Raw genomic sequence first — 25713 nt, forward strand, 5'->3', positions numbered from 1 at the left:
TTTTAATGAGAGTTTGTGACTGACTTATTTAAATTGTCCTGTTGGGGAAAAAAAACAACCTTCATTCACATTTACACGATCACTGCTGCCAACCTGCTCTCTTCTGCTGAGGTAAATTTACAGCTGTCACTCTAAAAAACAGGTTTTCAGAGATGTTTTTCTGAGACTGATGAGATTGTCATGAGAAAGAGTGTGTGGTTATTTCACTACATGTGGTTATTTCAGTATGTGTGGTCATGTACAGTATTTCAGCCCAAAGTTTCTTGATTAATCTGTTCCTATGTAGACATTTATCTCTCACAGTTTCTATGTGGCCGAACTCCATTTATCAATTCATTATCAGTTCTTCATTTCATTATCATAGACCCTTTCTTTATCTTGTTTTGTCTCCCTCTCCCTTTTTCTCGGTCCTCTCCTCTCTGTTTGTCAGTCTCTACCTCTGGTAGTCAGCCTGCTCTCTGGGACTGGATGAGGAGCTTCCTGGAGCCAGGGGGCCTCCAGGCCGGCCGTGCCCCTTGTCCTTGCTCTCCTCCTGAGCCATGTTGGTCCCTGAGGACAACTGGCTGGAGTTAGAACCAGATGAGGCCGGAGGCTGGTTCCCACCATTCCCATCTGTGGACTGATAGATCTCCTCAGCTCCATCCTCGCTGGACTCTGGGTCCTCTGAGCCAGAAAGCAACTCCTCTTCCCGGTATTCACTGACGTCCACACCTCCGCTGGCGGCAGCCCCCTCACTCAGCTCCTTGAGGCGGCCGTGGTGCTTGACGTGGTAGCGCTGGTTCTGGAAGAACTTGATGATGGTGTGCTTGGGCAGGTCAAGCTGTGCCGACAAGGTGTGGATGGCCTCCTGGTCAGGATAAAGGCCGACGTCCTGGATGAAGCTCTGCAGGATACCTAAGGCCTCCAGGGAAATCTAAAATGCAGGAAGGATAGATGGTGAGTGACACAATACAGAAGGATCACTTTATAGGTCCTAGTAGGAGAAAAGAAGGACTGTACCTTAGTGCGTGATCGTGGCTTCTTGTTGCTCCCAGCATTGCCAACATTGCCTGATTGACATCCGCTTGCTCCCACATTTTGCGACCCCTCGTCGTTCGCAGGGGCAGGTAGCGGCTCCTCGCGCATCGGAGACAGGCGGTGCTCCTTCATTGGAGTCGGGGGTGGCCTGTGGAGTGCCTGCCGAGAAAGACAAAAGAGCTGATTAATGGGGTACAGTGACCCCTGATCAAGATTTCAGCCAGGAACCGTTTTAAACAAAGTAAACAAATGAAATGAATGATAAGCTGCACAATGTTTATTTATTTTTTTTTCCTCCGTTTTATCTGTTTTATGTTCATTTAAGGTATACATTATTTTATATCAAGAATAAATTGGTGTGTATTCTGTACCTGACAGTGACCCTTTATGACGCAACACATCCTTATAAAACAACCAGTAACCTGTTGCCCCCTTCCAGCACACAGTAGCCAGGGCTGCAGGGTGAAGCGAGGGTGAGAACAAGTGTTTCACAGCTCACAGAGTGTCACGGTCTATTAAGCAGCTCTGAGGCTGGCATTCGAACTGCTATGTGTCCAGTATACCTTTGACCTAATGTGTGTAAGATTAGCTATAGTGAAACGCCAACCACCTGTCTGCCGGGAAGTCTCTCATTTACAAATTTATGACACCCTAACTATTTAACCAGTCCATTCAAAAACTTAGAGGGACAGATTGGAGAGCAAGAGAGAGGAGAAATGTAATCATCTTCAGTCAGTAATTAGATTAGTTTTATAACAGCTCCAGTGGTTGTACTTTGATAGTGGAAGGAAAAATGTTAAATATGAGATAGCATAGTTGATACAACTGTTAGACAAGGCAAGTTATTTATACACTACTTCTCAAGTAAAAAATTAAGTTTACACTGCATTAAAACATCTACAAGATAATGAAAGGTAAAATATAATACATAGTAATAAAAATAATATAATACATCCCCAAATTTAATAGTGTAAAATCAGTAATGGAAACATTTTCAGCCTTGATTCCCAAGAGTTTAGAGTTGGCGTAGTGCTCAGATCTTCTGCATAATTATTTCAGATCTAATTCATAGAAACAAGAAATCAGCTTTATTGTGCTTATTTTTAACTTTCAGAACAGTAAACAAACCCTTAGTCACAAACAGTCTGGAACAATCTCATATAAACCATTTAGTGTTTTACGAGCAAATAATTTAATTTAAAAATCAATGCTATGTTCTGAGAATGACCAAAAGCCACAACAATTGTTTTATGTTTAACTTTATACCCTTTTAGTACATCTAATCACTAAACACCCACTACTAGGTTAATAGGAACCAAAACAACAATAAAGACGGACTGAACTTTACTTTTGTGTCACGCAACTTTTGTTTTGGGATTAACAGAGAGTGATATATACTGATGTGACATGCAAAGGGTCTAGATTCAGAATGCAGGAACAAGAGCTCTCTCCTAGCATATTCATTTTAACCTCATACATTATACTTCTTATAGAGGGATGCAATGGTACCAGTTGGTCAATATCTATACACAAGGCTAATTGGCTAATTTAATTAATTATAAGAAAGTGTTTTTTAGTATTTGACTGTTTGTACTATCTTATTGTACCATGGAAGCCTCTTTTTGTCTTTGAGAAACCAATTATTATCAATTTTATTAATATTCATTTCTGAGAAACTACAAAACCAACAAGACAAGAAACACAATGACCTTGGTGATAAAAGGAATGGTCAATCATCTGCATTCCCCTTCAGTACCTGTCCCTACTCGCTCATCTTCAAAATATATTATTTAACATGCTTTCAGGCATCTGAAGGTCTAGATGAGCTTTCTCTCTTTTTCTACCGCTCCTTTAAAATATGATTTCATGAACAATTGTTATCCGACTATAAGTAATATGTTTTCTGGATTCTTTTCTTCCACAGTGTATATTGAGCCTGTGGGAACGAGAAGATTTAAAGGCTCAAGAATTGATCCTTGGGGAATTTTTGTATGCTCGGCTATGTAGTCATTACACAAAGTAGTAGAAACCTTTCAAGTTGAGCAACTATTCATTGTTTTATCAAAAGCACTGTGGTTTTCTTTCACTGATCTAAATTAGCTCTTACTGATTGATTTTCATATTATTTTAGGTGAATTTTATAAACCGGTTTCAAATCCAACTAAAGCCTTTTTTAAAAGAATCAAATTACCCTTTACCACCACTTTGATCCACACTGAAATTCTCTGTAGTGGATTGATGAATTCTACTGACTTTGGTCAACCTTTGACTTTTCCTCTCTAGCGCTACCATGAGACTCATTTCTAAAAGGTTTCACGTCATCCTGAGTGGAAACAATTTCCTCTTCTTCACTGGACAAACCAAAGAACAGACGGGCCGAGCAAAAAAAAAGAAAAAGAGCAAATGGGATTAGAAGGTGTAGAAATAGGCGTAGGAGAAAATGATTATAAATAGAGACAATGAGGGTGGGTGTGGAAATGTGTTTATTATTCTGATGGGTGGAGCTCTCACTGACAGAGAGGGATCCTCTAGGCGGTCGGAGGCAGTGTGAGGGCTATTTGACAGCAGTGTGTAGGGCAGGATGAAGTGTTGGGAGGGAAAGTGATGACTTTGGTTGTTTGTCAGAAGGTAGTGGCTGTTGTGAGAGCGTTGTGGTCGTGTCCCGCCCGCTCGCTTTAAGAGCAGGGAGGGGCCTCCCCACTGGAATGCCCAGCTATAAATCTGTGGCGCATTAAAATTAAAGGACCCACATAAAGATAATAGTCATTCGCTTTTCTCTCCCTCTCTTCAATAATAACAGGGTATTACTTAAATAATATTGAGGGCAGGCCAGACCATGAAATTGCTCCAATTTCATTCGCAGGGGCTTTATTTCCAGGGGGGGGGAATGACCAATTTACAGGAATTCGGTAGGTTTTAAGGTTTTCCTTTTTTTGTCATTTTTCTCTTTCCCTTCCCCCGTCTTCTCTTTCTTTCACGCAAAGTGACGGTTTCAGATATTGAGAAAAGCCTTTAAGAATGCTGGAAAACCAACAACAGAGAGAGAGAGAGAGAGACAGAGAGAGAGAGAGAGAGAGAGAGAGAGAGAGAGAGAGTGCGAAGCATAGGCCAGAAAAAAATATATCTATCCCTGCCCTAATGAGGACCACACAGCCACAAACATTCAGCTTTACAAACTTACTGAGACACTTAATAACTAAATTGAGGGTAAATCATGGATGGGATTGCGAAACCTACCCTCTCCACTCCCCCTAACTCTACCCCCCCACCCTCCCCCATCCACAGACCTTCATCATTTCTGAGCTTATTTGGGCTGACAGCAAGGACTCTTGGATCAATCGCCACACACACATGCACACAGTGATGGCGGGGCCTGGTCTCCCTCATGCACTAATGATGATGTTAGAGAGCAGAGCCAAACACAGGGCTGGTTGGCTCCTTCAAAGTTCATCTCGCAGGACTTCTTGTCTCTCTCTTCCTTCCCACTCTTTCTTCTTCTCGCTCTCCTCTTTTATATCTTCCATTTCTTTCCCCTTCAGTGTCTTTCCCTACTCTTCTCTACTACCCTGATATACTTTCTCTCCACCCCCCACCCCCCCACCACCACCACCACCACCCGCCTTCATCTCTCCTCAGGTCTAATGCATCAGGACACTAATGAAGTGGGCCCCTGCCAAGCCAACATGACTCCGCGTCCAAATCAGCCCCAAACTGGTGGATGCCAGGACTCTCCCCAACCTCCCCCCACCTCCTCCCTGTGTCCTCCACCTCCAGTACCCTCCATCCCATTCTTATTTCCCTCACTCCTCCTCCATGCTGTCCCTCCCATTGTAACTCCCCACTCTTTTTACAACCCATAGCTGTTTACTTGATGCCTTTAAAGAGCTGTGATAGAATGACATTAGATATAATCAGCATCTTCTTACAGATGCAACTCAACAACATGTGAGGACTTAATATCCAGGTGAAAACTATTAAACCAACCTGCCTCTTTTTTGTAAAATATCAGTAAAAACTGTAATTAGTCACTGAGAGTAGACTTATCTTGGGTACATCTCTGGGACAGTTGCCTTTCAGACAGAGATGCAGGCAAAGAGGCTGCAACCCTAACCCTAACTATACACAATAGGTGAAAGTGATTTATATGGCTGTTCACCTCAATGGTTAAGGGTTGGTTACTTGGTTAAGGTTAGGGTGGTGTGGGTTAAGATGGCGGTTTGGGTTGGAAAAGCACTTCATGAGTCTGACCTTAACCAAGGTCAGAGAAAGATCACGGTTAAAAGAAGAACTATATTTGCGTAAGATCAGGGAAAGATCGTGGTCTTGGTTAAAATAAAACAACGCTGACTGTTTTGGATAAACAGAATAGTGGTCTCACATTTCAAAGTCACTGGCTTTATTGACCCTGCTGTCATTTTTCTGTCATTCCATTGGATGCTTACCTGTACTGTATAAAATAAGTAGTATGTTTAATTTTCACCTACATTCTACTCCTTGAGTTTAATTTGCTTCTGAAAAAAATTGATCCTACGGTTTATTTTTAACTCACATCCCTCTATTTATGTCATCCGAGGCTTTCACCTTCATCTCTCCCTCCCCATCTGTCACCCCTCCCAGTCCTGACCGTTACACTTTGGAAGAAGCTGAATGTCACTTCAGCGCAACACAATACAGCTCTGCTCTCCCCAAAACCGCAAGCGCTGGAGCCCCGCGGCCAGACCGGCTCTTCTCATGGCTTGATTCAATATTCCTGAAAAACGTCTCTTTCTCTCTCTCGCTCTCTCTCCCACCCTCCCTTTCTTCTCTCCGTCTCACTCTTTCCCTTTCTCTCCCCTATACTTGCTCTCTCTCTCTCTCTCTCTCTCTCTCTCTTTCTCTCTCTCTCTCTCTCCTGGCAACGTTGTGAGTGCACTGCAGTAAAATGAAAAAAGTTTTCTTTTAAACGTAAATCAAGGCAAATTACGGTGCAGGACTATGAAAGAATTATAGAACATAAAATATTCATCTTCTCCTTAATGAGCTCTGGTCCTCTAGGGCCGCTAACTCTCTCTCTCTCTCTTTCCCTGTGTGTGTTGGTATGTGTGTTTTGGGTGGGGGGGCAATGTGTGACCACCAGAGACACCATTAACACTGAGATAAATATGTAATGTAGGAAAAATCACTTTTCTCTTAGTTTTGTGCATGACTTCACCTTTCCTGTTAATCAGTGTGTATTTTTTCTCTTTCTTTCTGCTTCTCTCTCTCTCTGTTAGTCTGTCTCTCTCTCTCTGCCTGTCTCTCTCTCTTTCTCTGTCTGTCTGTCTTTCTCTCACTCTTGTTTCTTACATTTGAATAAGTGTGTGTGGTTTATTTCATGAGGACTGGATTTAGGCTAAAGGAGTAGATGAGTCACTACAGTTTCCTTCTTTTTGCAAAATAATGCTTCTTTGATGAAAAACTGTATACGCGTAATGTTATTGAGGCTAGCTAGCAGTACACATGTGTGTGTGTGTGTGTGTGTGTGTGTGTGTGTGTGTGTGTGTGTGAGAGCGTGTCCATGTGTTTGTCTGTGTGGTCATATACGTGTGTGTACATGCACGCACACGCTTGTGTTGTGCTTGTGCATATTTTCTTCATTCAAACTGTGTGTGGTATTCATTCCATTTATCTGCAATTAAACAATTAACTTAATTGTGGTTTGCCAAAAAGCCCAAACTCCACCCTGCATCAGTGAATAAGAGGCCACCGGGATGCACTAAAGACTGGAGAGACACAGAGAGAGAGAGAGAGAGAGAGAGAGAGAGAGAGAGAGAGAGAGAGAGAGAGAGAGAGAGAGAGAGAGAGAGAGAGAGAGAGAGAGAGAGAGAGAGAGAGAGAGAGAGAGAGAGAGAGAGAGAGAGAGAGTACTTCCTCACAAAGTGGATGGATGAATACTGCATATGTTGTGACCTTTAATAAATGTGTCTAGTGGAAACTAATAATATGGTGGAAACACTTAATCATTGAGCTCTGTGTTATTATTATGGGGAGTTTTCTGTTTGGTGGACTTATGTTTACATTTTGGATCACATTTTAAAGAGATTACTTATAAAGGATTAGTGAATATTGATGACTATTCTATATTTTTAGTTCAACAAACCCTAGAAAAGGTCCAAACCAACAATGCATTAGTCTGTCTCAATAATTTGTTGACTTCCCCCTAATTTCTTTAGGTTTCAGCCCAAAGTCCATTTGACTCGTACTGAAGATGTAAATTCGTTCACAGATGTGAAAACAGCTGGGCTCTGTAGGTTTATCAAATGTTACTCACAAAGGTTAACGAGTGCATTGGTTTGGGACGAATGTGGTGCTTTTGTGAGTAAGTATTTACCACAGCAATAAGGTCTATGTGGGATCCACTCAAAATAAACATGTTCATCATAATGAAGGAACATGTCACAAAGTGCAATGGTGTGCCTCATTGATGTTTTTAAAGAGTTTTTGGACAACAATTGTGGTTTGTTGCACAAAACTATAATCAGGCTTTGGCTGCACAGTCCTAGTAGGATTAATTTGTTATAGGTTTGATCTTTTTATAGGATTTGTCGACAGTAAGAAAACATTAGAATATTACCAGACTTATATTTTACAATGATTAGCTTTGTCCTGCATAATTACCTTATTGTTGACTACAATAAGTTTGCATTGTATGCTTAAAGTGGATTTAAATTAGATATATGTATAGCACCAGTCAAAAGTTTGGACACACTTTCTTATTCAAGTGAATAGAAAAGTGTGACCAAACTATATATAATCATTTGACATTTTTGTCCAAAGTGAATTTAAATTTTTCCCCTCTGCATACGTTGGAAATAATTTGTATTTCGTGATCACAATAAATGCACAACCTGTGCTACAGCTGCCTCTCACAACCCTCAACAGCCATTAAAGCCAAGCAGACATTTTCATGACACTGACTTGTCACAGTGGTAAAAGTACAGGTGTCACTAATAACATTAACAATGGCTTTGTTCTATTCAAGTGTCCCAGAAAGCAGTGAACAATAATTCGCAAAACCAGGAACCTGAAACTGAGGCAGCCAAGTGGACTTCAGCCATCATCAGTGTATGACATGTCAAAATATCTTCAGTGAAAAAGACCTACTGAAAGCAGAGCGCTGCCTAACCCATAACCCTTTTAATCACCAAGAGGTTTTTTTTTTTTTAAAGACCTGTTTCCAAGAGGTGAAGGGTATTACAACCTACAGAGGACAGTGTTATCTTTATAAGAGGCACTCCTCTGATTTTACACATCAAAATCTGCTTACTCATCGTGAAAAGTACTACTCAGCCAGTGAAAGCAGTGTCATGGCTATGAAAGAAGAAGCTTTCCAAAAGTTTTTTTGTTTCTTGCTTTTTGACTTTTTTGCTGCAACTCAAATGCACTTTTGATAATCACTAAAGAAGACAGATGTGAGTTTTTCATGGTCTCGACAAGAGGAATTTGTTGCCGGTTTGACAATAAGCACCTCTGTACGTGATGCTAGTGAAGCGGCTTTGGATTAAAGTGAGACACACAGAGGAGGAAAGGAGCAGTAGTTGTTACTCCTTGTTCTAGTTCACCACTCCTGGGGTCTCAGCCACTGTGAGTGGTCATACACACATACACATACACACACACATAAACACCCCCAGACTTGCAGCAGAAATCAATTTAGCAAAAACAATAAAGAAATTATTTATAAGGGCAGACTCTGCCAAATTAGCTGTGGGACGCACTTAACTGCGAAAGCTGTATGAATAAGAGCTGTGGAGTGAGCACCAGGACCGTGTCAGTCATGAAGAAATGTGACGCTGCTGGGGTTACTGACTGACACACACACACACACACACACACACACATACACACACACCTGCAGACTTAACAGACATGCTGTAACACAGTCCAAGATCTCCCAGAGCTCTCTACATGCAGAAATGGCTCACGCTACTGTACATACAGTCCAGTCCAAACACACACACAAACACACACACACACACAGATCACAGGGTGGATTTACTGTACAGCCTCGGAGGATAGCGCTACATTCATTTTTCATGTTTGTGGTTGGTTGTTACAGTTTTAGAGACCCTCTTATTGTCCGAACACAAAAGAGCGCTCACGTTACCAACTATCAGTGTGAGATTTTTTGTGTACCGTATGTGCATGTGTGGCAGATGGGACACATGTGTGGTCTGTGGTGGCAGGCTGGCTGGAGCCTGAGGTTAGATGGCCGGGGGGTGGAAGGGGTCTGAAGAAAGACAACATGAATACACATATACAGTACACACACTCCTACACACACACACACAAAAACTTCATCTCCCATTAATAAATCACCAGTGTTTCACCACAGTTCATCGCTCTGCGTCTCTCAGGGCGAGCGGGGGGTGGACGGGTTACAACATGGGCGTTATGAGAGCGAACTTTATTTTTAGTCGTAGTTGAGAGTGTGAGAGGAGCGGAGGAATGTGTTAATGGTGCCACCGCAGCTTCCTCCCCATCTTCCCCTCAGCCTTTAATACAGAGCTCAGAATGGGAAGAGAGAAAAATCACTTGGTGGTAGACTGGAGGTGGGCGGAGCTGCAAAACAACCCATGTGATTGGTGTTGAGATGCTAAATGGGAAGTTTCAGCATTTGCCTGGTTTTGATTTATGGCATATGGTATATACTGTATGTGGTATATAATAGCTTTGCATTGGGAGGGGGGGCAGGGTGGGGGCTAGTGGTTTGAAATACTTTCAATCAGAGGACCTGGACTCAAGCTTATTTGAGCACTGAATTCAGTTTGCGTGATGACACTGACCTTTGACCTTTTTACATTGCAGTTAATAAGCAGGAGGACAGTGACATAGTTTGTGTAGTTTTGGCTCTGGACTCTCAACAGATTGGATATAAAATAAAACTGTGTGGTTGAGCTAACTTTCATCATTAAGGGTGTTTGTGGGTGTTTTATGTTGAGTGAAAAGTGTTGTACTTGTAGCTCTTTTTATACCATGCCAAGTCTCAATTTTAGGACAATGCAACAGGGCAATAATCCATTCAAACATACAGACAAGGCAGTTTTTCGTGGCCAAACTAATGATTGCTTTTAACTGGCAAAGTCAGTCACCTGATCTCCGTCCAAATGAGGAGATATTTTATACTTGTTGAAGACCACACTGAGGGCAAAATAACCCAAAAGCAAGCAAGAAGTAGAGTATCATTAGGGAAAAATATAATCTGCTGATGTTTGTGGTCTGTAGATTTCTGCCTGGGACTGCAAAGGGGTTTATTAACTTGTATTAGTAACTATTAACTATGATGACTTGAGTTTATTTTAACTTACGCAGCTCTTTTTTATCTGTAAAACTGGGGAACTATGTATAACAAATGTTTATTTTTTTGTCAAATGTACCAGAGTACAAAGCTAACACAGTAAAAAAAAAAGATGTTTGTAAAGGCAAGGGAAGAAGAAAATTGAGTTGTGTTGTATTTTCTGCTATTATCTGCTACTTTAAATAAATAGCAAGTACGCTTTTATCTCTACAGCTTAAGTGTAATAAAAAAAGACAGCTAGAAACAGACAGACAGGCAGGGTGGGTTCAGAGGATATCACTTTAACAGACAGCAGGATGGTTAATGAAAGAGGCCAACACGCATTGATCTCCCCTCCTACAGCCTCAGCCTCTCTCCTCAAAAACTAATGGGGCATTTCCTCCAGTGCCACACCACCCAGAAACACTGTTTACTCTTCATTGCACTGGGGCACGCACACAAACACATGTGCACACAAACAGTACAGTGCAAACTTAAAGGAACAAAAAAAATAATGAGCAAATAGTAATAAATAATAAAGACGTGCATGGCTTCAGAGGGTGGAGAAATATTTCGTCAGTCTGTGGGTCTGAACAGTACATGCATTGTCTATGCTATTAGTGGTTATTTGCGGGACATGGACAATGTGTTTACAGACAATTTCAACACATGTAAATATTATGGGATAAGATGACGTGGCCGAAAAAAATCTGTTTTCAATACGTTTGCCAGAGATGCCAGGTGTTAATAAAACCCATTTAGGATACGGGGTGCATCTCGTATGGACACGGAGATAAGAGATGCGTGTGAATGTCAGCTTTCACATGTGTGTTTTTTACCTGTGTGTCCTGTGGCAGGTGGAGGACGGTGTGCAGCCTCTCTGTGTGATGGTGTCTGGACTCCTCTTCGTACGCCAGGTCTCTGTCACCCTGCGGCAGCGCCAGAAACCTCCGGATGGTGCACAGGTTCTCCCACAGAGTGCGGTTCTCTGGGCTGGGGTTCTCCTTCCACCGGAGCAACTCGCACAGCCATCCCTGGAGGAGAGGAGAAATGAGATGGGGGTTAAAGAGTGAGGTGGAGTCAGGCAGATGTCAAAACAATAGTTTGAGATTTGGGGAAATATGCTTATTTGCTTTCTTGAGTTAAATTAGAAGTTTGATACAACTGACATGTCTAGAGGTTTAAAAATGTAGTTCATGTAGTATTTTAAAAATACACACTAAGCAAATAAGATAAAATATGTTAGTTAGTGAGCTTCAGTGCTATTGGTTGGCAGATTTTGTTACCTTTGGACAAACCCAGGCTAGCTGTTTCCCCCTGTTTCCAGTCTTTATGATAAGCTAAGCTAACTGGCTGCTGGATGTAGCTTCATACTTACTGGGAAAGACACAAGGGTGATACTGACCTTCTCATCAAACTCTCAGCAAGAAAGCACATAGCCATATTTCCCCAAAATTACCCGACTGTTTGTCATGAATAGATTTTGGAAGTAAGGGTATCCTGTTCCCCAAACATGCTGGGGTCTAGTATTTTCTGTTTCATGAACATTTACATCTCTCTACTGCTACGGGGGGCTAAAATCGTTCAACATACTACCAATGACACTGTTTGAAGAAGGATAATAAGGATTAAGAGAGAAAAAAATGAAAACATCAAGTGTAGGCTGCAGGTTAAGAAAGAAGGGATATAAAAAAGCTCAGCTATATGGAGATGAAAGTAGTCAGAGAAGAATTAAAACGTACCAAAAAAAAGTTGAAAAAGTTGTGAACGTGCAGGTTGTGTGAAGTAAATGTAGGAAAGGAAGATGAGGGGGTTGTGGAGGGAGGGGGGGGGGACAGAGAAGATTCAATTATATCTGCTAGACTGGTTCAGTTTGTGACACCAGCTGTTGTGTTCAACCAGCCACCTCGGGCAGCATGCACCGCTAATAGCCTGATCATCGCTCTCTTCCTCTCTCTCTGTCCTTGTGGCCAGCTGCAGCAGATGGGTGCACTGAGCCGTGACCCTCAGCCACCCCCAGACCCACCAACCTGCATGGGGGACTTCGCTAACCACACATACACAAACACACGCACATATACTGTATACAAAATGCCCACGCCATGCATATTTTCCTCCCTTACACCTGGTAACTCACAGCCACATCCCACTGGTTGAACAAACATAAACATCCCACTTAAATGGGATTATATAGCTTCTCCACTGTTTCTTTCTAACAGTAAATCACTTGTGTGTTGTTACTTTTTGTCTTTTAAAGGAATATTTATAGCAAACAAAACAAGTTCTTTTAAGACAGACTTGAAAAATCATACACCTATCATTTAAGATATTTTTCAAAATGTATACATTTCCTCCATTTTTTCACTTTAATTGAATTAGAGATGTATTCAGCTAACCTCTCTAGTGGCCCAGAGAGGAAAGTTAGTGTGTATCTCCTTTGTGACAGTTGCTGCAAATAGATGTTCTGTCTCTCATTAATCTGTATCTAGGCCTGTGTGATGCATGAATATGAGAACGCTTTACCGCCTTCATGTGTGAGCTCTGGCAGGTCTAACAGCTGTAGCCAATCTAGCCAACCTCTCCATTTAGGAAAATGGTGGGATTGGCATGTGCTTGAGGAAATATTGACTGAATGAGGAAAGAATCAATCAATCAACTAGTCGTGTGGCTGATGTGATTGGACGAGATAGAGAAAGCTGATGAACGGAGAGAATGTGGCGGGATGTATTTGAACGATGAGATATGATGATTTCCCTGCTTTTTTTATATACAATTTGACATTGTGTGGCTTCCGTGTTCCCGCTGACTCCCTCACCTGACTCTTGTTGGCGGCCACCTTTGCAAACAGAGCTTGCGACACTTTGGCTCTCTTCATCTCCTGCTGAATTTCGTCATAGATGCCTGACGTAATGTTGACCAGTGATTCCAGCTTCAGTGGGAGGTCCAGGGCTGGGCCAGATGGCTTTGGCTGGGGGAGAAACAGAGAGAGAGAGAGAGAGAGGGGAAGAGAGAGAGAGAGAGAGAGAGAGAGAGAGAGAGAGAGAGAGAGAGAGAGAGAGAGAGAGAGAGAGAGAGAGAGAGAGAGAGAGAGAGAGAGGCGACACGTGATGTAATACTCATGATGTACAAATTAAATGGACTTCGGATGGTCAATGTTGTAAGAGGAGCGCTTGTATTAAAATAAATATCATAAAGGCATCCCGTCTAGTTTTGAAATTCTAAATAACCCATTTAAAACTACTAAGAGATTTATCCACCAAACCAAATCTTGTGTATACAATATGAGGAAACGTTATCAGCTGATGATCAGGCCGAGAGTAAGTTGCCCTGAGAGCAGACACGCAGCGTTCCCTATGAGCACATCTGCAGCACACGTCTCCACATGACATTTGTTTACAGATCAAAGTCATTAAGTCCCTCTCTTTTGTCTTTCTTTGTTGTTTCTGTTTGAATGAACATGTATTGGCTTTCAGAAAGCTTGTATACACAGTGTTTGAAGTTGTCCGCAAGACATGTACAGACCGGCTAGCTTACATTCCCGCAGTATAAACGATGCTGAGATAATTTTACATAGACATAATAAGAATAGCACACAAATTCACCCAGAGCCATGAATGGGCATCAGAGAGAGGGAGCATCTTATCACTGACGTTGCTAAATTGTTATGTGCAGATGGAAAGACATTTCTAAATACTGTATAATGTCCTTTATGTTTACAATATGCGCCTATGATAGCTTTGAACTTGTCGTTCCATTATAAACGGAATTTAAGATTTAAAAAAAAAAGTAGATCTAAAGACTGAGAGTGCATTATGTGCTGCCGCCTACTTTGTGAGGGCAAGTTAAAGATTATAGATAACTCACTGAGTTGGAGATCTTAGTCTTGTTCTTCCAGATGGAGGCCCAGGTATCAGGGGTTATCTGGTCTTCCAAGCTCCTCTCCCACACTTTCTATGCACACACACACGGGACACATGGCATGTTAAAAATTAAGCTTGTAGATGTGTGTGATTACATATGCAGCCATTATACATTGTGGTACAAATTCCATCGTTTTTTGGGTGCTGCATTACAGTTGCACCGGTGTGAAAAGTCACTCCATTTGTCTTTCAGGTTGAAATCCTGTAGGTTGGTGTTACCTGTGAGAGACGTGGAGTACCGGGGTTTGAGGAATTGGAGGCAGGAAGGCCAACTGTAGGGTTCATGGTGCGCTCCCTCTCCTCCTGGTAGATTCGGTCTCTCTCGGTCTCCGGCAGGTTGAGGAAGTTCTGCATTGCTTTCAGATTCACCAGCAGGGACTGCGAGGCGGTGCGAGGGTCCTCCTCCTTCCTCAGGATCTCTGATAGCAAGCCCTGATCAATGCAAACACACACATACACACACACACACACACAAACACACTTAACTTTGCAAGAATGACATGTTATTGTAATGTTTCCTTAATCGCTAATGTTAAACCTCTTTCCCTAATCTACAAACTTATTGAGCATTGAGTTTTTGCTGTTGCTCATGCTCGGCATTGGAGATGTATGATATGTAGAGGTCATATTGTTTTCAGTTTTTATGGAGACTGTTTAAAAAATGTGTAAAATTTGGGTAACACTGTACCATTGTTTGGCGCAAACCAATTCATATTTCTTTCTTTTTACTTAAAGAGACATATTCTGGCACCATTGGTTGTTTAATCCCAGTTTTCTCTTCATTATTACTTGAATTTCTGAGACAATTTCACAAAGCACCTCTTTTACAGGGAAAAAAAACATACTTTTGGGTGCATTAGGACTTACCATACCTAGCTGAATTTCAAAGTTTATATCTATCCTTTTAAAAAATGGCTACTTATTTGTTGAGAATTGGTCAAAACTGAAAACAATAAACCTTAGATGTACAATTCTGACAAATGTGTTGGACACACACATACATGTCTATACCACAAATATGGATATTCATACAAATATATACACAGACACAGAAAACTCACTAAAACACACCTGGCCTCTACTCTATACTAGTAGGTCTATGAGCCACCTCCCATTACATTGATCTAATGGGGCATGTAGTAACCGGTTTAGCACAGCCTGAATGCATCAGGTGTTTGTGCTGCTGTGAGGGCGGGACAGGAGACTCAATGACCCAGCAAGCTACCCTGCCATGCTTCCATTAATCCTACTGAAAATACCACAAGGTGGGTGACCACAAAATTAGCCAAACCCTGCGTGAAAAATTAGAAGTCTATCAGTGACGTCAATAGCCATTTATTCCTATCAAATACGGCAATTACCTCTCCTCACCTGATAGGCTGACATGAACGTGATCTATCAACAGATTAGTCTGAAAAAATGTAGCTCAGTAAAGCCAATGCTGGATGCGATATATTCATTTTCAGATGTTCTCAAACTCTCTCTCCATCCTATCTGAGGCTACTCTTTCCCATATTTGATGCACCGTCTTGACCTTCCACTCCCTCTGCGAATTTCTCCACCACACTTTCCCAACTTCTCCTAACCTTCTTGACCACAGTCTGTCCTGTTTTCCTACCTGTGTGCGGTTGAAAGCCACACGGGCGAACACGGCCTGGGAGACACTAGCTCTCTTCAGCTCATCTCTGACCTGCTGGTAGATTTCAGAGGAGACCTCGGCGGCCGAGGGGTTGCTCCCAGGATGGTCGCCGCCAACTTTGGATGAACCCCGAGGGATGGGTGGGTGGTTGAGGAACTGCTGGTTGAGGGCCTGGGGATGCTGGTGGGCCAGCAGGCGGCTAACAGCTAGCTGTTGGTTGATGAGGTGGGCCATGGCGAGCTGTTGACGTACCAGCTGCGGGGAGAGCTGAGGGGAGAGCAGCCCACCTGGTCCCAGCAGGGGTTGGAGGGCACCAGGCGGGGGCGGAGGGGGCGGAGGAGGCACCTGGCCTGTACGAAGAGGAGGGCTGTGGTGGAGGGGGCCGTGGGGCGAGGGTTGTTGCTGGGGAAGAGGAGGCTGCTGAGATTGCTGGGAAGGTGCCTGCGGGTCTCCAGATCCTGACTTTAGGAGGGGACTGCCGGCTCCCAGGTGACTGAGCTGGGCCAGGCCGGCCAAGTGAGGAGGAGGTCTCTGGCCCAGCACACAGAAGTCTGCCATGTTGTCTCTCTCAACTGGAGAAGAGAGGAGACAGTGCAGTCAGACAAACAGCTTTACATTAACACAATGTCAGAAAAAACGGAAAAAATTCCTTACTTTTGATGTCAGCAGGATCTCGTCCAGACCACATCTTCTCCAGATAATCTACTGCTCAACAAAACAAATATAGACAGTCAGTCGAAAGGAAGATCAGTTGTATTCATGCTGATGTTCATAATTGACCTAAACAATGTTAACTCAAAGTCTGTTTAATGAACAGAGTGAACTTTGATGCTCAACCTCTAATCCATAAATCCTTGAGGTGCTCAGACATAATGGAAAATTAAAACATCTTTAATTCCAGGACGAACAGCTACTAAATATAGCTTGAGATGAGACTGTTTTGTCAACTGCTCTTCCAAGCAAGTCCAAAGCAAGACAAATGGTCCAGAATCTATCCTCCTATCATTATACCTTTTAAAAGTTACCTATTCTAGCTTCGACTGCCATAACAGCCAATCAGACAGCACTGAACTCGAAATGTGACATCTGGAGCAGAGCAGTGTGCGTTACCCGCTGCCAGCTGAGGAGCAGAACTAGTAGTCGAAATGCCGAGTGTAACCTAACACTCCTCAGCAGCAGGCTCCATTATTACACCATCCTCCATCACTGTCTCTATCGCTATCCCTCTTTTTGTCTAGGCTCAGTGTTTAATGTACTGATTATAGCGTATCTTCCTAGGAGGTAATGGTAGAGTGGGACAAACTAATGTGGTTGATGGGATGATCCTGGCAAGTTAGGGGGAAGAAAAGTCATTACATTGGATTTGTTTGACAAAAGTCAAAGGACCGTGTTGCAGAATTTCTCTACAGCAGCGTTTCCCAACCTTTTAAACAAATTCATTTTAACTTCTATCCCTCATCACAAGTTGCCCAAACAACTAAGTGCTGACACAAGAGGAGACTGAGCAGTTGGAGGGAATTAAATGTCTGAAAGCAGGCAGCAGCAGCATGGCAGCGAGGTTACAGAGCTCAGATTTGCCGTAGTATGGAAGTATGGAACATGTGAATACCATAAGGCTCCATACGTTATGATTTATAGTCCAGTGTTGGATTTCACCCGCTGAAAGCACCACTGCAGCACTAGATGGATGCATTGCACTTGATCAGGTTTGAATTATATCCCTCAAAGTTAACATGTGTTTACATGCTTTCATTTACTTTACGATAAGAGCGACGTCACATCTCTTTACTGAATAGGATGGTCGTGCAATTGCTGTGTTTACATTCATTCATTCGCTGTGAGAGAATGGTGATCACGTGATCTCTTTGTTAGCTGCGCTTTACTGAAAAACAGACAATTTCTTCACTTTTCTAATGTTGTTTCCACTCTCAACAATCTCCACCGGCATCAGAAACACTAGCAACTCAAGCTGAGCAATCACATTTCCTGCAGGCTGCCCATTAACACACAACTATAAGACAGCGATTCTTTAATTTGGAGAGTTTCAGTGCCACAGAAATAAAACTGTACAATATTTCCCAAGAAAAGGTTGGGCAACACTATCTACTATACAACTCACCTTTGATTTTCTTGTATTTCTTGTACCAACGGCCGAACTCCTGGCACTTGGCAGTAGAGACGTTGGCGTAATAGGAACTATTCACAATTGAGGAAATCATACTCTGCAAGAGCAAGAGTGGGGAACTATAATTAATAACCAACGTAATATGAAATGCTTACAGTCACGCAACAACCACATGGCAGGCACACATAAACACACACACACACACACACACACACACACACACACACACACACACACACACACACACACACACACACACACACACACACACACACACACACATATATACAGAACACACACATACACAATAGAAATAGACAAACATTAATCATGATTGGAAGCCACCCATGGAAACTCGAGCCAGTACAGTGCAGAGAGGGAATCTCCAGCCACATACACATATGCTTGCAATTGATGCTGCGATCAACACCCCCACCAGAGCTCCATTTAAACACAATATCCACACATACACACATACACATAAATCTCACACACCAGTCATTATGAGACGAGGATAGAGGCTAAATATGCAGCTGGGGAGTTTAACACGGTTGTGGAGATGGTGCTGAATCTTGTGGGATGCAGTTTGATTAACATGTAGCGATAATCAATACAATGTAGGAAGGATTTGTTTTCTAAATTTGTAATTGCCCAAATGCATCTCATGGGGGTTGACTTCAGTCTTTAAACATGTCATGTGATGTCAGACCTATTGCTGACAGCTGACAGTGTAAAAGCATATGTAACAAACATCTTTAAGGGAAGGGATAACTATTGATAAGCAGTTTTCTGATGACGACCATCTGATTTCGATGTGCAGATGAAGTTAAGACTCTGTGTGTTGGTGTGTCGCCAGTTGTTACCTGTGACAGGGGACACTCTTTGGCCAGAGTGCTTTGGTTCATTTCCTTCAGCAGCTCTTTGAGAGCGTTTCTGACAGTCGCGTGGTTCCACTGTTCACAGGGCAGGTCCTCCAGCTTTGAAAAACTACAACCAAAACAACATCAGGCCAAAGAAGTCAGTGGCACCATCTTCCATCAAGTTAATAAATCAAGATACAAAATGATTAGTCATAAAAAAACAACAACTTCTGAAGTGTTTTACAAGATGTTTTACATAATCACTACACCATGGTCTATATAAAGTTAAAGGAACATTTAGGGAAATAGACTTGTTTAATGTTAGATGAGGAGTTTCATACTTCTCATGTCAGTATGATAAATATGTTAGCTTAGTTTAGCATAAAAGACTTAAAACAGTATGAATGTTGCAGTTGCAGTGTGTATGCCAAGCTAAGCTAACTAACTGCTGGCACCAGCTTCATATTTACCGAGTGGTATCAATCTTCACATCTAACTCGCTGCAAAAGAAGTGAATAAGCGTATGTTCCAAAATGTACAATTATTCTTAAATCAGACCCCACTAACTTTTCATCTCAACCCCAAACCACTTCTTCCACCTATCTTCCTGAAGTCTTCCTATTTTATTTGAACCTGACGTAAATCATTATGACACTGAGCACAAAGTGTTCAAAAGCTCTACCCGTCACCATGGATACACACATACACGTGTAAACAAACCTGGTTGGTATGTGCCAAAACAATAACAATAATAACCCTCTCATCTGGAGTTTATCTGTTTTTATCTGTCCATCAAGACCCCGCTTCACTAACTGTAGGGAAGAAGGAGTTCCTGGCAGACAAGCGCTCCCTGACGGAGACAGATAAAAGATAAATCCCCACCAGATTGTTTAACTGGAGTTTTAGTGTTTCAGTATTGCTGCTTTCACATTTGATAAATTTGATAGATTTTTGAACTCTAATCAGCCGCAATGACATCAGCCGCCCAGTGGACTGAGAGTGTGATTCAATGGAACCACACACTGCGTATGGATTGAAAGCCTCGCTGTGTTTAAGAAATATGGTCATGCATTCTTTCCTGTGTTGTTTTTATATTCGAGGGAGCAGTACTGCTGACTGCCACACAATTCCTCAATGAATGAATCTGGATCCAAATATGCCTAGAAAAATTGCAATGTGGGACATGGGACTTTTGAACCTGAATCTGACCTTTGAAGTTGGATGCGTAGTGTGACCATGTGGTAAACCTCCATCAGCATGTCAGCCACTGTTGCTTCTGGAGCGTCAGTCAGGAAGTGGATGGGCAGAGGGTTCCACCTTCCCACCTTGATGATGCCTGGACAGAGAAAGTAAAAGAAAATTAAGAAAATCATTTGCTTATTTCAAACCATTTTCCAAAGCTTACCATACTTTTTTAAGATCAAATCATGTTTTCCAGGCAACCTCTAGTTCAAATATTAAGATAAAAAAAATCAACTTTCAGAGACTTTAACCTACTTGACACATGTAATATATCACTGTGAACTATTGAATACCATTATTTCTTTGTCAAAGCTATTTTAATCTGAAAAAGTGTCTCCTAAGCAATCAGATCAATTATTACTGAGAAACTGTTTTATTAAATTTATGTAGTTTGTCCAAAGCCAGCACCAGAAAGACAATGATCTAATATTTCTATGTAGCTACATTTCCAATTCACACAGTGTTCTTACTGGATCTCCGCTCTGATTACTGGAAGTGAGCTTGCTTATTATATTGTAAAAAACATTTACTGTGCCACATAACTATTGATGTCGCAAATAGAAGTTGTTGGACTCTTAAGGACATTTCATTCGAACTATATTTTATTGTGCCACAGTTATAGAGAAAGAATTTATTATAAAGCAGTGAGAGCTACCACTAGTATTTTTAACATTATCCGTCTTGGGAGTTTTTTTTTAACCCTGGTTGGATCTACAGTAGCCATTCATCTGTCAAACTTTTGTCACCACTAAATATAATGGAGGTAAATGGAATTGCAAATGTGCTGCTCAAAGTATTGAAATATTACATTGTATCATCTCAGCAGCGTCTTTCCTTCCAGGTATACCCACACAAACAGGGGATCGACACAGTATCATGAGTCACTCTGAAAATCACCCTGCAAAAATACTACCTTTGCATTGGGTTAACTTGTATTTCAAACTGTAACTAATAGGGGTCTGGATTGATGCACCAACCACCCATAATCATCCAAAATTGCAGTCAGAAAAGATCAGCTTTGTGTGTGTATGTTTGTGAATTAGTAGGTGTTTGTGTTTCTGCAGTGTAATGATATGCTAGTGACCTGTAAATATCTCATTTAAGCCTCTTGATTTGAACAATCTATTCAAATGTCTTTAACACGCATATAAACACAAACACACATGTACACTTCACCTAGGTCACCCACCACACACTGACACACACACACACACGCACGCACGCACACACACACACACACACACACACGCACACATGCACACTGGTTTTTCATGGGGACTGGAGCTGTGAAAACTAAACAAAGCTAATCACATTACTATCCTCTAAATGAGATCCAGATGGGTCCTGAGAAGTCTCTTTCTCTCTCTCTCTCTCTCTCTCTCTCTTACTGTCCCCTTGTCCCCCCACCCCCCCATGTCTTCCCGTTTTATTTTCTTCCTCCTTTCTTCTTTTTTCTCTTCTCCTCCGACCTCCCTCTGATCTTTCTAACCCCCTTTTCTTCCTTCCATTGTGTTTAGAGCTCAGTTATATCTTTGATTCCAGCCAGGCATCGCTGTGTTCTTCATTATCTGGTCATAGAGAGGGAACATCATTTAATCCACTACGAACATAATGGACTGAGCTGTTCAAAGTAGAACCCCCCCCCCCAAAAAAAAAACCTAAAAGCACAAAGGCAACATTTAAGAACCCAAACAGAAGCAGATATTTTTATTAGTTGTATTTCATTTGGACTATAAAAAAATGCTCTTTTTGGGATGTGAAAGTTAGGTTATTGTTAGGTTGTGGGAAACAAAAATCTAAACCCTTATTGAATAAAGATCATAAGAAAAACCTGCGCATGTGAATTTCTCACTTGAGAAACACATTTCATGACCTGGATAAATGTGATTTTCATCAATTTGACAAAAAAAACATCAATTTCCCAAACAATATCACATGTGAAAACATTAATTTCACATGTGAAAGAGTGTGTTTGCATGCTTTTCACAGGGAAAAGATGTCATAAAATATATTTTAAAGAGATAAAATAAAATAGTTACCATTTTATGAAAGAAAAGGAAATAATTGAGCCATCTTCAGCTATGTGTACCTTTTCCATTTCTGTTTTTGTCTTTCTCAGACACACCGTCTTAAGGATATCTGTTTTTTTGAAGGAATTTTTTCCTTTATTGGATTGTGGGCAGTGAAGAGACAGACAGGAAACAATGAGAGAGAGAAATGGGTACAACATGCAACAAAGGTCCCTGGCTGGAATCAAACCTGGGACACTGCAGTTAACGTGGCACATGAGTGCTTCTTCTGGCTATCTTAAGCAGGCAACATCTACACATATGAATATAAACCCTAACAATTTCACTAATGCCTAGCCGGGTGGAAGTAAACGCGTGAATAAGCAGACAAACACAAACTCACAGAGGACACATGACATCACACAGGGAAGTGGACATGTACATGTACCAGCTTGCATGCAAGCGCACACTCACCCACGCACACACTCACACGCTCACAGTGTGATGGTAAACACATTAATAATTGATCCATCATTTTTGGTCTGCTGTTCAATGGGCTCTGCTTCTTGTCCACATTTAAAAGTAGAAATCATTGTTCCCATTTCCACATTAAAATTCCACCTCCCAGAGACATGCTTTTATGTGGCCGGCTGGTGGCTTGGCTCATGTCTGAGTGTGCCCATCCGCACAAACGCAAATCCATACACAAACACACACTCATGTCTCCGACTCCTCTCGTCAGTGCTCCTACAGGCCTGCACGCATGGCTGCCTGCGTGCAAACACACACTCGCATGTACACGTGCGCACAGAGTAATCCTATTGTCCCATGCTACAATAAGTCTTAATGGTCGCAGCAGCCTGCACACACATGCAGGGCTTCTTCCAAACTCGTTCCAGGTTCAACCCGTGTCGCACCCACAGGGAAACCCCATATGCCTGAGTCACCATCACTCGCTCATCATCTGCCATTCCACCCCGAGGAACTCCTTTTGATAAACATCTGTCATGTTGTCATTTTAGGGAGCGCTGCATTCTGCCGAAACGCCTCTGAAACACTCATTTGTAAAATAGTGGTTGAGCTTTCTGCTAAGGAAATGCTATTTTTGGCTTCTAACAAACTATGGTACAACTTTCTAATGAAGCATACCTTGTTAGAAAGTTGTAACTTAAATTAATACAATTGTTTAGTTAATTATAATTATTTCTAAAGCTTTATTGATCTGAAAAGAACTCGCTGACCCATTAATAATGAAGTCCAGACTTTCTAATAGAGACTGGAACATTTATGTCTCTCTGTCTTCTTTTCCGTTTGCCATCTGACAGGAGTTGTCTTGCTTTGATGCTTAGGTCTGCACAAGGTTCTGTAGAGGAGTCAGAGTTATGTGCGTCAGCTCCTCTGTAAGCATCTGCCACCCACAGTTACCCATTACACTCTGTGTAGACCCACAAGGACGTTTATATGTGTCTTTGGAGTACTACATTCCCAGCCTGACCCATCAAATCTTAATAAATAAAGTCTAATTATATGTTACTAATATGTTACTAATGATATGTTACTAAGTCGTCCATGGAAACTATTTGGAAAAGGGCATGCACTTTCAAAAATTACTTGGCAGGTGACTGGATGAACCATTTGTGTCAGTTTGATCGGTCCAAGCCGATGGTGGTTCAGACACAAGCTCATAACTTAAAGCCTGACTAGATGGATTCTTGCGTGATCTTCTGATCTCAAGATCTTGAAATGTCGCGAATCCAGCTACTCAGTCATTATGTTGCATTGCACTTGTCAAAGTAGTATTCAGACACCGCTCATCGTACAGAAAAACTGTGTACAGGCCACTGCCAGAACGATAGGTCAAATCTGAACCAGGAGACTGATCTGTAAACTGTGATGAATATCTACAATTGATAGTTATGGTAATGCATTTAAAATTTTGCTTCTCTTTTGTATGATTGACGGATCATATGCTCATTTTTCTTGCCCCTCCAGACTTCTTGTACCCATGTTGCTGCTTTCACTGATCACAGCAAGTAACTGGGTGAGATGTTATTACCAGTGTTTAGAAATGATTTTTAAAGCATTAATGAATCATTTATTAAATAATATATTTGTCTTAAGTAAAGAAGAATGCAAAGTGGTACTTAAATTAGACAAGACCCAGACTACAATTCACAAAAGGTCTAAACTCAGATGTCCAGTAAATTGCTGACATGGTTTGCAGCAGTGACCCTTTGTGGCCTGTTAGACGTGGCACTGCAACAATGCTCTCTCTCTCTCTCTAGCTCTCTGTCTCTCACTGACCACTGTTAACTGTTCACTGACTAAAGCCGTAAAGTACAGGTCTGCGCCCATCCATTCTATAAAAGCCTTCAGACCCTTATAATTGAAATAAACAATATCTCCCAGTTAATTACTGGGCTAAGCTAATTAAAGAAAGGCCATGGTCCTCAGCTGGGACTTTAAATACACCGCTGGGACAGAAGAATGCAGGACACAATTCAAACAGGGAGAAAATAGCTGGGACTCTGTGTAATTTTGGTCATGGACCGCAGGGGAAAAAATGTATAATTTAAGCCAAAAATTATTCATTTAACATAAACGCTTGTTTTAAAAAACAAAACGTATTCATTTGAGAGAAGCTGGGGGAAGTGTGTGTGTGTGTGTGTTTGCGCGTGTGTGTTTTGTCTGTGATACTGCATGACTCCACCGTATTCTACACCGAGTGTGTGTAAATTCTAGTGCGAGCGTGTGCAAAGGCGTCCGCGCATGGGTTAAATAAAGTTTACAAGTGTGTGTGTGTGTGTGTGTGTACACTGTAAGTGAACGGAGCTCGAGTCAACTCTTCGAGCTTTGTTTGTGTCGAGCTGTGATGTCCCGTTTAGTCTAGCCTTTGAAGCCCCTGGTGTGGTGTTTTTAGTGAGGACTGCATTGATGTGGACAGGGGACCAATGTGGCTCGCTGTTTTCCATACACACTGATGAGACAGACAGAGAGAGACCTCCCCTGATACTTGGCAAAAACATTGAGGCTAAAAGTGCTACTAATGGCATTCATCTGCAAACCATAGCAAACACTCGCTGTACAATTTAGTGGCCTATTTTAGGCCATCACTGAAGAATAATGTGCATCTGTGCACTGTTTATTTTTCAAACTCGCTTTAACAGGCTGTCAATTGAGGTTCCGAATTTTACAACAACAAAAAAAACACACAATAAAGATCTTTAACGTAATCATATGACAAGAATGAGTGAACGTTTTTTACATGGCAGGAACTGAGGACATATTGGAAGGACAATTGCATATCTGAGTTTGTCAGATGGATAAAACAGAATCCGCCAAGTAGCTTAACTGACAAAAAATTGATTTAGTGGCATCTACATGAATGGACTTGGCAGAGATGGAATATAATATTCATAAGCATGTTTAAACGAGTGTATAATCACCTGAAAATAAGAATTATTGTGTTTTAGTTTCCTTAGAATGAGCCTTTTATATCTACACAGAGAGTGGGTCCTCTTCCACGGAAGCCACCATGTTGCACCGCCATGTTTCTACAGTAGCCCAGAACGGACAAACCAAACACTGACTAGTACCGAGTGCCTT

The 25713-nt window shown here is 41.7% G+C and overlaps 1 protein-coding gene across 3 annotated transcripts in view; it reads right to left on the bottom strand.

Moving 5' to 3' along the window:
* Window positions 1–417: 417 nt before the first annotated feature.
* The window catches only part of satb2 (SATB homeobox 2), a 44291-nt gene continuing 18995 nt past the window's right edge, over window positions 418–25713 (bottom strand). The window contains exons 4-14 of one of the 3 annotated variants that reach the window (XM_062432307.1): window positions 20066–20192; window positions 18860–18983; window positions 17991–18093; window positions 16526–16576; window positions 15923–16443; window positions 14452–14664; window positions 14177–14263; window positions 13128–13280; window positions 11152–11346; window positions 1000–1197; window positions 418–913 (exon numbers count right to left, since the gene is read on the bottom strand). In XM_062432307.1, the coding sequence (XP_062288291.1) occupies window positions 434–913; window positions 1000–1197; window positions 11152–11346; window positions 13128–13280; window positions 14177–14263; window positions 14452–14664; window positions 15923–16443; window positions 16526–16576; window positions 17991–18093; window positions 18860–18983; window positions 20066–20192 (2252 nt within the window). In that variant the 3' untranslated portion in view covers window positions 418–433. Of the gene's footprint in view, window positions 914–999; window positions 1198–11151; window positions 11347–13127; window positions 13281–14176; window positions 14264–14451; window positions 14665–15850; window positions 16444–16525; window positions 16577–17990; window positions 18094–18859; window positions 18984–20065; window positions 20193–25713 lie in introns of all 3 variants that reach the window. The other 2 variants (XM_062432306.1, XM_062432305.1) reach the window with 2 other exon arrangements.

This window comes from Scomber scombrus, chromosome 13 (genome assembly GCF_963691925.1).
Source record: "Scomber scombrus chromosome 13, fScoSco1.1, whole genome shotgun sequence".
Lineage (NCBI taxonomy): Eukaryota > Metazoa > Chordata > Actinopteri > Scombriformes > Scombridae > Scomber > Scomber scombrus.